General features: G+C 39.5%; 1 protein-coding gene across 1 annotated transcript in view; it reads left to right on the forward strand.

The window, feature by feature from the left end:
* GOLPH3 (golgi phosphoprotein 3) overlaps nt 1-12,588 on the forward strand; it is a 40,470-nt gene that overhangs the window by 12,631 nt on the left and 15,251 nt on the right. Inside the window, exon 2 of the mRNA XM_020807104.3 lies at nt 10,252-10,383. Within this exon, the coding sequence (XP_020662763.3) occupies nt 10,252-10,383 (132 nt within the window). The remainder of the gene's footprint in view (nt 1-10,251; nt 10,384-12,588) is intronic.

A 12,588-nucleotide genomic window follows, 5' to 3' on the forward strand; every position in this document is an offset into this window, starting at 1 on the left:
TATTTTCCTGTTTTCTTCTCCTAAAAAATCGGTGCGTCTTATGGAAAGGTGCGTCTTATGGAGCGAAAAATACGGTAATTGCTGATGTGCTGAAATAGCATGTTTGCTCTCTGCAGCATAGTAAATAAATAATTTGCTTTCAACAGCATAGTAAGACTTAAGTACTTCTGTATACTCAGTTGTGATTCCTATTTATTCTAAAGGGATTCTGAATTTTCCTTTTTCCAGTGATAGCTATGTTAATCTGTTACAGCAGAACAACAAAGGTCAGTCACAATGCACCTTTGAGACTAATAGATATGTTATGACATGGAGATTACACACAGTTCATTTCCTCAGACATTTCGAGCCCTTTTTTTGTGGCAGACCATCTCAGAATACTTTTAGTTTACGGCACTGTTGATAGTGTGTCTCTTACTTTACAAACTCTTAACAGACTTTGCTGGTATCATATAGTTAGTAGATGTGCAAGTGTAAGCCTGCATCCTTTTGTGCATTAACAGTGGAGCAATAACCTTATATGCAGTTCTATGTATCCTGAATGTAAGTAATGCTGAAGAGAACACTCAGGATTCAATAATGTACTTCTGTTGGATTCTGCTACTTCTAACAGCACTGATGTTCCCTACTACCTGCAGACCTATGTGCATCCTAAAAATCTTAAGAAGTAGATTTTTAAACCACCAAGAAGTGTAATGGGATGAAAAAGAGAAAGTTCCAGTTTTGCGGGATACAGAAGTATCTTTCCAGTGTCCAGTTTCACTGCCTACTGTTATGATGCAGCAGGTCTCAGCAGAAGAGCAAGTTCTCCCAATATGAACTGTTTTACACTTAAAGTTAGTTTTTACGTAAAACATTATTTAAGAGGGCAGTCCTTTGAAGATCTATGTAACCTACATTGAACTCAAGTGCACAGTTAATATTTTCCCCAGAATATAACTGCATAGGGAATTGTTGGCGTACTGCATTTTTGCCTTAGCATTTAAACAAGTTCATAAAGCTTTATTTAACTTCATGAACAAATAAAAATTATAATTATAAAATTACAATAATAATTATAGTCTCTTTATTATGTATTTATGTATAAAATACTTAAGTATTTTTCCTTATCTCACTGCTTACAGCTATTAGGTTTTAGAAAGTAGGATGAAGTATTCCTAAAAACACTTTTAAGGAATGTGCTACAATATTTTATTGCTGATAAATTCTTTGTTTTATTGCTGACTGTGTTTCATTTATCTTTTAGGTTTTTTTATATCAGTGAAGCATTGGGATTTTCAAATGTCCTCGGCAGTTAAGCAACTTTTATTCATTAATATTTTTTTCCAGTTAATGAATTAAACTTAAATACAGTACATTGGCAAATTTCTGCAGATTAATAGTTTATATAGTCATTTGCTTATGTACACTGCATTGTACAAGTGGCATTACACTGGAAGGCATGACTAATAGGATTTTAGTCATTAAGATACTAACAAAAGGGTATCATGTGGTGATATTCCAGGACTGTAAGAATTTACACATTTTTAAAAGTTGCAACACACTTTAGAAATAAAAGACATATTTAATATTTTTTCATTTCTCCATTACAGTAATTGCCCCAGTTTAAAATAACTTTAAAAACTAAGCAGACTGCCCTTTATTTTCATCCTTACTAGGTAAAAGTGCCACTCACTATCAACTAATCAACTGAAGCTTTTAGTTTATTAATATCCTACCATGTTAGCAGTAGGCCTTCAATTTGATCTGTGTGTAGGCATCCTTCAGTCTCGAGAGACTATGGTATCGTGCTCTGTGTGGAGGTCTTGGAACAGTGTCTTGTGTGGCTGAGAAGGCCAATTCGAGAGTGACAATCCCTTCCACACTGGAGACAAATCCAATCTGTCCCCTGTCCAGCTCCCTGGTTTTGCTTGTTTCGGGACTGCCTCTTTGCCTCGGTCTGCTGTACAAGTGTCTCTTCAAATTGGGAGAGGCCATGATGCACCGCCTGCCTCCAGGCTGAACGCTCAGACGTCAAGGTTTCCCATCCGTTGAGGTCCATTCCTAAGGCCTTCAGATCCCGCTTGCAGATGTCCTTGTAACGCAGCTGTGGTCTCCCTCGGGGGCGGCTTCCCTTCACTAATTCTCCATACAGGAGATCTTTTGGAATCCGGCCATCAGCCATTCTCACGACGTGCCCAAGCCAACGTAGACGGCGCTGTTTCAATATTGTATACATGCTGAAAATTCCAGCTCGTTCTAGGACTACTCTATTTGGAACTTTGTCCTGCCAGGTGATACCAAAAATGCGCCGGAGACAACGCATATGGAAGGTGTTCAGCTTTCTCTCCTGCCGTGCACAAAGGGTCCAGGACTCGCTGCAGTATAGGAGTGTGCTCAGGACACAGGCTCTATAGACCTGTATTTTGGTGTATGCCGTCAACTTCTTATTAAGCCATACTCTCTTTGTGAGTCTAGAGAACATGGTAGCTGCTTTCCCAATGCGTTTATCCAGCTCGACATCTAGGGAGAGAGTGTCAGAAATTGTTGAGCCAAGGTACACAAATTCATGAACAACCTCCAGTTCTTGCATGGAGATAGTAATAGAGGGAGGTGAGTCCACGCCCTGGCACATGACTTGTGTTTTCTTCAGGCTGATAGTTAGTCCAAAGTCTTGGCAGGCCTTGCTAAAATGATTTATGAGTTGTTGGAGGTCTTCAGCAGAGTGGGCAACAATGGCTGCATCATCAGCAAAGAGGAAGTCCCGCATGCATTTCAGTTGGACTTTGGTCTTCGCTCTCAATCTAGTGAGATTAAAGAGCTTTCCATCTGATCTAGTCCGGAGATAGACACCTTCTGTTGCAGTTCCAAAGGCCTGCTTCAGCATGACAGCAAAGAAGATCCCAAACAGGGTCGGCGCAAGGACACAGCCTTGTTTTACTCCGCTTCGGATGTCAAAGGGATCTGATGTTGAGCCATCAAAAACTACAGTGCCCTTCATTTCCTCATGAAAGGACCTGATGATATTAAGGAGTTGAGGTGGACATCCAATCTTGGGAAGTATTTTAAAAAGTCCATCCCTGCTAACCAAGTCAAAGGCCTTTGTGAGATCTATGAAGGCCACAAAGAGTGGCTGTTGTTCCCTGCATTTCTCCTGCAACTGTCTGAGGGAAAATATCATGTCGGTGGTGGATCTATTAGCTCGAAAACCACACTGTGATTCTGGATACACTCTGTCTGCAAGCACCTGAAGTCTCTTCAGCACAACACGGGCCAGCAGCTTCCCTACCACGCTGAGAAGAGAGATACCACGGTAGTTATTGCAGTCACCCCTGTCGCCTTTGTTCTTATACAATGTGACGATGTTTGCGTCCTTCATGTCCTGTGGTACTCCACCTTCTCTCCAGCAAAGACAAAAGAGTTCATACAGCTCAGTGGTGATGATCTCTTTACAGCACTTCAAAACTTCAACGGGGATGTTGTCCTTTCCAGGTGCCTTGCCAGAGGCAAGGGAATCCAAGGCCGCTTTTATTTCTGCTAAAGTTGGTTCACTGTCCAGCTCTTCCAAGAGAGGCAGGCACTCAATGTTATTTAGTGCCTCTTCTGTTACTACATTCTCTTTAGAATATAGCTCAGAGTAGTGCTGCACCCAGCGGTCCATCTGCTGTGCTCGGTCCTGGATGATCACGCCTGTAGTAGACTTCAAGGGAGCAGATTTCTTCTGTATTGGACCTAAAGCCTGCTTGATACCGTCATACATTCCCTTGATGTTACCTGTGTCCGCTGCTATCTGTATCTGAGAGCAGAGCTGAAGCCAATAATCATTTGAACATCTCCTGGCAGTCTGTTGGACTTGGCTACGAGCAGCTCGAAGAGCCTGCAAGTTGTACTCACTAGGACAGGCTTTGTATGCTGCTAGAGCTCTCCTCTTATCCTCGATGGCTGGAATCAGCTCCTCCGAATGGGCTTCGAACCAGTCAGCCGTCTTTTTGGTCTTCTTGCCAAATGTGGACAGGGCAGTGTTATAAACAGCGTTCTTGAAGTGTTCCCATCGTTCAGGTGCATTCGCATCAGCCGGGCCTGGAAGGGTTTCCTGAAGCGCTTGGGCAAATTCCTCCACTTTTCTTTGATTGTGAATCTTGTTGATATCTATACGTGGCCTGCCTTCCTTTTTCGTGTGATATACTCTCTTTGTTCGTAGTTTTACTCTACTACACACCAGGGAGTGATCAGTATCGCAATCAGCACTCTGGTAGCTGCGTGTGATCGTAATACTAGATAGGCTAGAACGTCTAGTGAGGATCAAATCAAGCTGATGCCAATGCTTCGATCTTGGATGTCTCCAGGAAACTTTGTGTTGAGGCTTTGTATTAAAGAACGTGTTGGTGACACAAAGACCATAATAACAGCAAAACTCCAGCAAGCGTTGGCCATTTTCATTCATCTTCCCAATGCCAAAACGGCCTAGGCAGGTGGGCCAAGAGTTGTGATCAGCACCAACTCTAGCGTTAAAGTCTCCGAGAATGAACAGCGGCTCTCTCTCAGGGACTTTTTTGATAGCAGCTGCCAAATCATCATAGAATTTCTCTTTGACTTCTGTTGTGGATGACAGTGTTGGTGCATATGCACTGATGAGGGTGACCAGTCCCGCTGATGACTGGAGCTGCAGAGACAGGATTCTTTCACTCCCCACAGTAGGTGGAACAATGGATCTCAGCAGAGTATTTCTGACCGCAAAGCCAACACCATATTCCCTGGTCTCGTTCAATGGTTTTCCCTGCCAGAAGAATGAGAAGTTTTTTTCCTTGACAGATCCCATGTCTGGCAATCTCGTCTCTTGCAGGGCAACAATGTCCATCCGCAGTCTACTCAGTTCAATGTCGATAACAGCTGTCTTGCGCACGTCGTCTATTTCCTGCAGGTTGTCAGAAAAGCCAGGGGTCATTGTCCGAACATTCCAGGTTCCCAGCTTTAGGGCAGATGTTTTCTTCTGATTGTTGCATGGTGCAGGGTTATTGATCTGTTTTTCGGCTCTCCCACCATCAGAAGTAGCCCCTGGCATCATGCTCTATGCCAATCGAGCAGAACGTATAACCAGTAACAGCTAGTTCCTGTGTTATTTCGACACTGTATGCAAAGCTGGAGTGTCCTCTCCAGAGCACGAAGCCTGGGTAGAATAATATGGAGGATAGGCTGTTACCCAAGCAGCAAATCCCCCCTCTCCACGTCACTGAAATAGTCCAATGGAGAGGCAAGAGCCAATACAACTGGTTCCAGCGACGTCGCAGGAGTTGGCAGAACAACACGAACTGTCTACGGGACTGTTAATTAAAAGCAAGGTGATGACTTCCATAGTTTAAATATCCTGTTGATATAATGGCTTGGATCCAGAGTACTGCTTCTGTGGGTGGAAGGGCTATTTGGAAAGGACTGAGATCCAGTAGAGCAGTGGTTCCCAACCTTTTCCAAACCGCAGACTGGTTTAGCGGGCAGGGGGTCGGTGCAGGCATGGGTGGGGCATGTGTGTGTACGGGCATAGGTCGGCAGGGAATGCGTGTGTGAGCAGACGGGGGCACCTGTGCGTGCATGCGTGGGTGTGCGTCCGGGCATGTATGTGGGAGGCGTGTGTGCAGGGGGGGCAAACACGGATCTTTCTCCGCAGCCCGGTCCTGCCAGGGCCACAGAGGGCGTTGGGGACTCTTGTAGTAGAGATCCCACTCTCCTGTTCCATCAGAGGAAGCAGCTGTAGCAAAGTTGTGCTCACAGAGCTCTGGATCCAAGCCAAAATGTTATGATTAACTTAAACAGTTCATGAAGCTTTATTTAAACTCATGAACAAACAAATAAAAATAAACATTCTTTGTAGAGATTTCACAAAATGCTCCCTTAGTCCCAATTCCCCTGAGAAAGCAAAAGGCTTTTTCAACAATGCTCCTATGGGGGAACATTAAACAGAATGGAACAAGTAGCAAACAGGATAACCAAGAGATAAGTAAGATTTGTAAAGAATATTTCACATCAGTAGTGTGTTGGTATAATGCCCTTTTAGTTTTTATTCTGTTTTGTAGATGTGCATGTAATGTTAGAATGTTCACTTGAAAATTGAAAAGGGGTTGTTGAAAATCCATTCATCTGAATTTTGATGACAGTCCAAGAGGAAGTTTATGAGAATTTACTTTTATTTCAAGCCTCATTTAACTAGAATCCTTTTAGTATGCAACTTTATGACTTTGAATATGCAGAACCTTAGACTTTGCAGCTCCTAATGGAGCAGGAAATATATTTGTTTCAAAGTGGCTGTTTGATTTTGTTTTCTTAACTTTACTAGACTGGTGTTTCTTATGATACTTTATCAGAACCATGGACACTGAAATGAAAACTTTGAAATAAGTATTTTTAGGGATTTCTCATCATTAAGACACAGTTCTGACCTGATGGCACAGAACAAGAAGACACTAGTATCAATGACATATATCAGTGATTTCCCAAATCTTAGGAATCAGACCATTTAATTTGAATCAGATTATCTGCATTTGATGATAAGCTTGGAATACATAATGAGATCATGTTATTTATACATGCAAAATATTCCATGAAGGTTTATTAGAAAGCTGATCACATTATAGAACCCATAAAAGAATTTTTTTTAAAAAGGAATAAATTAGATAATCCTCTTGAGTACTTAGTGTTTAGTGTACTCTTTTTATATCATAACTGTTTAGGGTCATATAGGGTAGATTCTTTTATTCAAAAGTGTTCTTATAGTTGGTATAGTCATTATGTCCAGTGTTTTTTCAAAGTGTAGTCTGTTGTTTTATTGTGCTGTGAACTGCCCAGAGTGGCCTTGGTAGACAGATGGGTGGTATAGAAGTTGAATGAATGAATGAATGAATGAATGAATGAATGAATGAATGAATAGTATTATCTAAAAAGGATCTATGTGCCATGATGGCAGTATTATGGTCCAATTATCAGAGGTGACATGCCTCTCCATTCCTGTTGATGCATTATAGTGCTCCGCATCTATTCCACATTATACATTCACATTGCTCCACATCTAGGCAGTGTACTATGTACCGGGACGACTGCATTGGCCATTTGTCCTAAGTTTAAATTAAAACCCAGCAGCTGTGCAGTGTAAAGCTTACTGTAGGGAACCCCTTTGTGGAATTGTCTCTCTTTAGTGGGGAATTGTTTTTTTTAGTTTAGTAAAGTGTGGTTTAAATATGCTCCAATTGAGTTGCTATTCTTTTTTTCCACTTCCTGCCCAGTGTAATTCCTCAGTTCAAGGGCAAAGGGGAGCACTTGTGGAGTGTCAGTTTCCCTTAACAGAGTGCCTGCTATCTGCAAACAAGTTTTTTTAAAAGTTTCAAGACAGCATTGGACTACTATATCACTAGGTCACTTCAGGAAAGTCAATTAAAAACTGGTGGAAATGGCTAATTAGCACCTTGTTAGAGACAGCTTTTGCTGTGCTATGATGGCTCTGCTCCTGCTGATTCCTGTAAAATATCAAATGTCTGGATGGCTGAAGTGATGTTCATGGAAGCCCCATTTGAAAAAAATGCAGATCACATCAGATCCAAGTGTATTTTCCCCAGGTGTGTAGTTGCATCAGATGCATTATAGTTACATTTCCCCCTACCATTATGTTTCATCTTTGGTACCATTTATATAGCAAGTACGTATTGGAGAAGGCCAGTTTAGTGCATGCATCATAGCACTGAACTTGAAATAGGAAAATTTAATTTCATGTCTCCAGTTGCTCATAAAGTTTAGGGGATTTCCTTGAGCCAGTTGCACTGTTGTTTTGAAGAAAAATAAGGGAGAGGGGAAGCATATAAAATTGCCGTATGTACTGCTAGTGCATAAAACTAAATAAAGACATTGGGAAGGAAGGAAGGAAGTCCTACAATAGGATCTGTGAGAATGCCATAAGAATCCATCATAAGTGATACAGTATAATCTAGTTTGCAGGAAAAATGTAAGGGAAGTGAGATTAAATTGCAGGATTATGAGGAAGAATATAAAATGTTATTTCCTTTAGAAATTAAAAGTTTTCATATTATTAGAAAATATTCCAGGCTAACTTCCTTATCATTGCAATATGCTAATCAGCTCTTATGTGCTAGATGTTTGTGCTATCACCAAATCAATCATTAATCACATTTAATGTAATGATTACTGTTTGTACTTTATGCATTTCCATGCCATGTCTGCAGTTTCCTAATCACACATATATATAATAATTAAGGTAATACGCTGAACATTTAATAAGAGTGGGCTGTAATCCCAGAAAAGTTTATGACAAATAAAACTTGTCAGTCTTCAAAGTGCCACAATATTGTCTGCTGTGTTTGTTGCAACAGACTAATACAGCTGTTGCTCCAAAAACTTTCAAAGGTAGTGGTTTTTGTAAGAAGTATTTATATTTCAAAGTCAGGGTCAATCAGGTGTGGCAGGAATATACCCCTTTAAAAACACACTTCCACTGTTTGCTTCCATTTCTTAATGTATATCCTTTCACCATCCCTAAACCTAATAGCTATTGTTTTGTTTCTCTGTTATGGACTACACTGTAGTGTATAATGAGATGCTCAGGAGTGACTTTTTCAGGCTTTTAGCATGGCATTAGAGGACTCTGTAAATTGCAGTTCAAGAAAGTAAGTTTGCCAGTCTCTGCTTCCTAGTGAATAAAGGTATTTCATTTTTCTATGCACATTTACTCAAGTTTAAATCCCTTTTAATTTGATAAGATGTGTATCTGACTAAGGACCATATTGAACCCTTAGGAGAAATAAAAGTAAAATTAGTACTTAACAGTGTTATTGTTTTCTTGTCATTACTGTATCTGAAACATCTTTCCAGAAAGCTAAGGTTTTGCAACAATGCACATACTTAGTAAGTTTCTGTCTTCTCTTCTTGCCTTTCTCAACACCTCCTTTTCTCAGGCTAGTGCTCAGCTAAGATCCCATATGGTTGTGGAAGATAAAATAGAATTTGATATTTTTTTCCTGGAAGCCCAGTGGGATTCATAAAATCAGAGCTTGGAAAATGTTCTTTTTGGTCTGCAACTTCTGTAATCCTCCTGTAAGCATGATAGACAAAGAAAGTAACTTTCTTTAGGTTCTGAATAATATTGCCATGCCAAATTGATTACAGCAGAAATGGCGGAGTACCTTAAATACTAAAAAAAACTTAAGATGCTACAAGTTTTGATCCAACTTTGCAAAGTAGTTTTGTTTTGTTGCATGCCCCTTCATTTATTCCTAGAGCTTCATTGCTTTCTGTATTTGCAGGCACCTCTGTGAAACGAAATTTGTCTGCAATCAAAGTAGAATGAGTCTTCCTGTATTGCAGCATTTATCCCTTAATTGTGAGAAGATGATTTTTCAGTATTGCATGCAGAAATGCTCCTTAATTGGAGAACATTTGGGCCAATCATTGACTAGATATTTTGCCTTCTATCTCAGTTCTAGAAGGGAATGATGCGTGTTTTCTGGAAAAACTGTTCTAAATAATGTTATCTGACTTAAATGTTTGGTTTAAATGTTATATTCAAACACATGGAAAGCTTTATATGGAAATTATTTTATTGGAATATGTGTAGTAATCTAAAAAGAACAGCATACGTACACTTCCTTATTTTTAACAGAAAGCTTTTTAGGACACTTATATAAAGAAAACTCTACCTGATCTTATATCAACACATTAATTTTCATTTGTTGAGGTATAGTACTCTCAGCTTCACTCACTCAGCTCACTCTGCAGTATTTCACAATTCCATTTCAAGTTGAGAAAAATCTGATTCCATACAGCTAGTTGAACATTATGTTTTACTTAAAGATGAATGCAACTGTATGCGCAGGCAACTTACCACATTTTATCTTGACTGCATATGACTGATTGAAAAGCAAGAGTTTTTGTGATACTGAAACAAGCTTAGTAGTGCATTTATTTGTCAATTGATTCCTCTTTTTTGCCCTTGTTGAGCCAAAAGCCTTCCATTTCTTTTCACAAGAAGCTGCTGTTGTTGGAATGTTTAGATTCCTTATGGCAGTTTCCATGAAAAATGTAGCATTGAAAATTCTTTTCTACATCTCTGCTATAATGGCTAGAGAGGATTTTTTTTTAAATAATTAAAATAAAGATGCCAGGCCAAGAGATGGTCCATATAGCATAGCTAAGATTTGGGCAAAATCTTACCCAAAATCCACCCAACTGGGTAATATGACAACCCTTACTGAAGGATATATTATATATTTTTTCCAGGGTTATACATCATTTTGGAATGACTGCATTTCTTCTGGGCTTCGTGGATGCATGTTGATTGAATTGGCACTGAGAGGACGTCTTCAGCTGGAGGCATGTGGAATGAGACGCAAAAGTCTGCTAACTAGAAAGGTAAGAGGTAGAGAGTAAAATATTCTTTTTTAGCTCTATGCCCCACCCTACTTCTACAGCAGGGTTTTAACACACTTCTACAGCAGGGTTTTCACACACTTTACCCTTTTGCAGGACCACATACATAGCATTTATAAAGAGTCTGAGAGCATTTTGGTATAAATAATTTTTAAGCCATTTATTTAATATTACTTATGTGGCCACTATTTAAAGGCAAGTGTTTGGGCAAGTTGTTGAATCCAAGGCCTTGTTAGGCGATGAATCTGTCTGTGTTGCTGTTTGTGGATGATTTTGTTGGCATTCTGTGAAAACAGTTTTTTTTCTGCAGAGAACTTGTGGAAAAATGCTTCATTTTCTGCCACAAAAATGTCTGCTTGGGCAGTCTTCCCTTGTAAATATTACCTTTTGCTTACCTATTTAAGATACAAGTTTGAAAAGTTTCCATACTGCCTTCCTATTCAGAATTGAGTCTTTGTATAAAGGCAGTTATTGCTCATGTACAGCTGCATTTATTTATGATTTGTATGAAATGCATCTCCTCTTCATTAAACTTCCAGAATCCTTTAGTTTGCTGCAAATTCAGGGATGTTTCTTGAAATAGCAATGTTGTAGTAGCTTGCATTAGAGTATTTCAGTTAGATACTTTAAATAAAAGTCTAAGAGATGTAATGTTGGGTATCTGAAGCAAACAACTTACTTTACAGTAAATAAATGTTCAAATGATGCTCAGACTAGATAGGCCTTGTTCATGCTAGGCATGCAGTATTTCTGTCTGCAGGCCCATTGCAGGTCTGTATATGGGATATAATTTTTACATTCATTCCTCCCTATACTGGTTCAGTGATAATGTTTTTACAATTATGGGATCTAGTTAATAAAATGAGCAGAAGGGATATTGTGGCACTTTGAAGACTGACAAGTTTTCTTTAAGCAGTGCTGTGTAGTTTGGAACTGAAGTAGTAATGCTTATGAACCCCACTCTTTTTCTTTTCTTTTTCACCCCCCCCCCTTTCCCTCTACTCTTTTTCTGAAGAAGGAACTGATGTCCACTAGCCAGTCAGAGACAGAGTGGAAGCTTTGAGGACCTAATCTGGAGGTGTCAAAGAGTGGAGCCAGTAGTATATGTTTCATATACTGTATATTAATACATCCATGTACTGTACTTCAGTTCCTTCTTCACTAACTATGTGCACCTTTCAGAAATTTGCTCTGGAGGGTAACTTTGCAAAAATAATCTCTTCTACTGCTGGATTTGATGTTAGGATCCAATCCATTGATTTTCACTTGGTGATAATTAATAGAGTTGCTTGTACACATCAACAAAGCACATTTTATCAGATCCTGCTGATTAAGCTTGCATTACTGAAGTATGAAAAACAAGATGTTCCATATGACTTGTACAACAAGCTAGTAATACTTATTTGAGTTATAACAATAGATACAGCAAGATAATATGTTTTATATAAAGCATTTCATAATAGAGAAGTATTTATGAAATACAACCCAGCTTTTATCCCATGTATTCCTGTTTTGCCACAGTCACCTTGTGATTGAGGTTAAAGAACATTTAAAGTAATATTTCCTGGACATTGTGAAGATCTTGTTAACATTTCTCAGCAAGTCCTTGCAGCCAGACTTTGAGTTAGCAGAAAGATTAGGGCCAGGCAGTAGAATCACAGGTCTTATGAGAGAATTAGCACTTCTCCTTTGCTCTAGGCTCTGTTACAATTAGAGATATTTGTTAAATTTTGGTTGTTTACAAGGTTATCTGTCACATGTCTTAACATCTGAGCTCATCAATAGCACTTGAGATTCTGTGGAATGTAACAGATACACAGGAGATGTGTGACCAGAGCTTATCACCAGTTGTGAAATCCTTGATACTTTAAGGCTACTCCAGCCTATTTTCTACAGCTATGAACATGCGTGTGCATGTTTGCTGGGCTCCCAGTGCTCTGTTCTTTGTGATTCTCGGTAGTCATCTCACCAGTCCCTCTCTGTTTTATGTAATCATGCATTGCCTTCTTAATGTTCTACAAATTCCATGTATTGGGGAGGCCAGATACCCTTTCCCCATGACCTACAACAGGCTGCTCTTAGATTCTTCTAACATCACCAAAGATGCTTTTAATTTTCCTTGTTTCTCAGGCCAGGAACAGTGGGATTTGACATTGAAAGTGAGGGTAATCCTCACCTTTTTTCTTT

This window comes from Pogona vitticeps, chromosome 2 (assembly GCF_051106095.1).
Source record: "Pogona vitticeps strain Pit_001003342236 chromosome 2, PviZW2.1, whole genome shotgun sequence".
Taxonomy (NCBI): domain Eukaryota; kingdom Metazoa; phylum Chordata; class Lepidosauria; order Squamata; family Agamidae; genus Pogona; species Pogona vitticeps.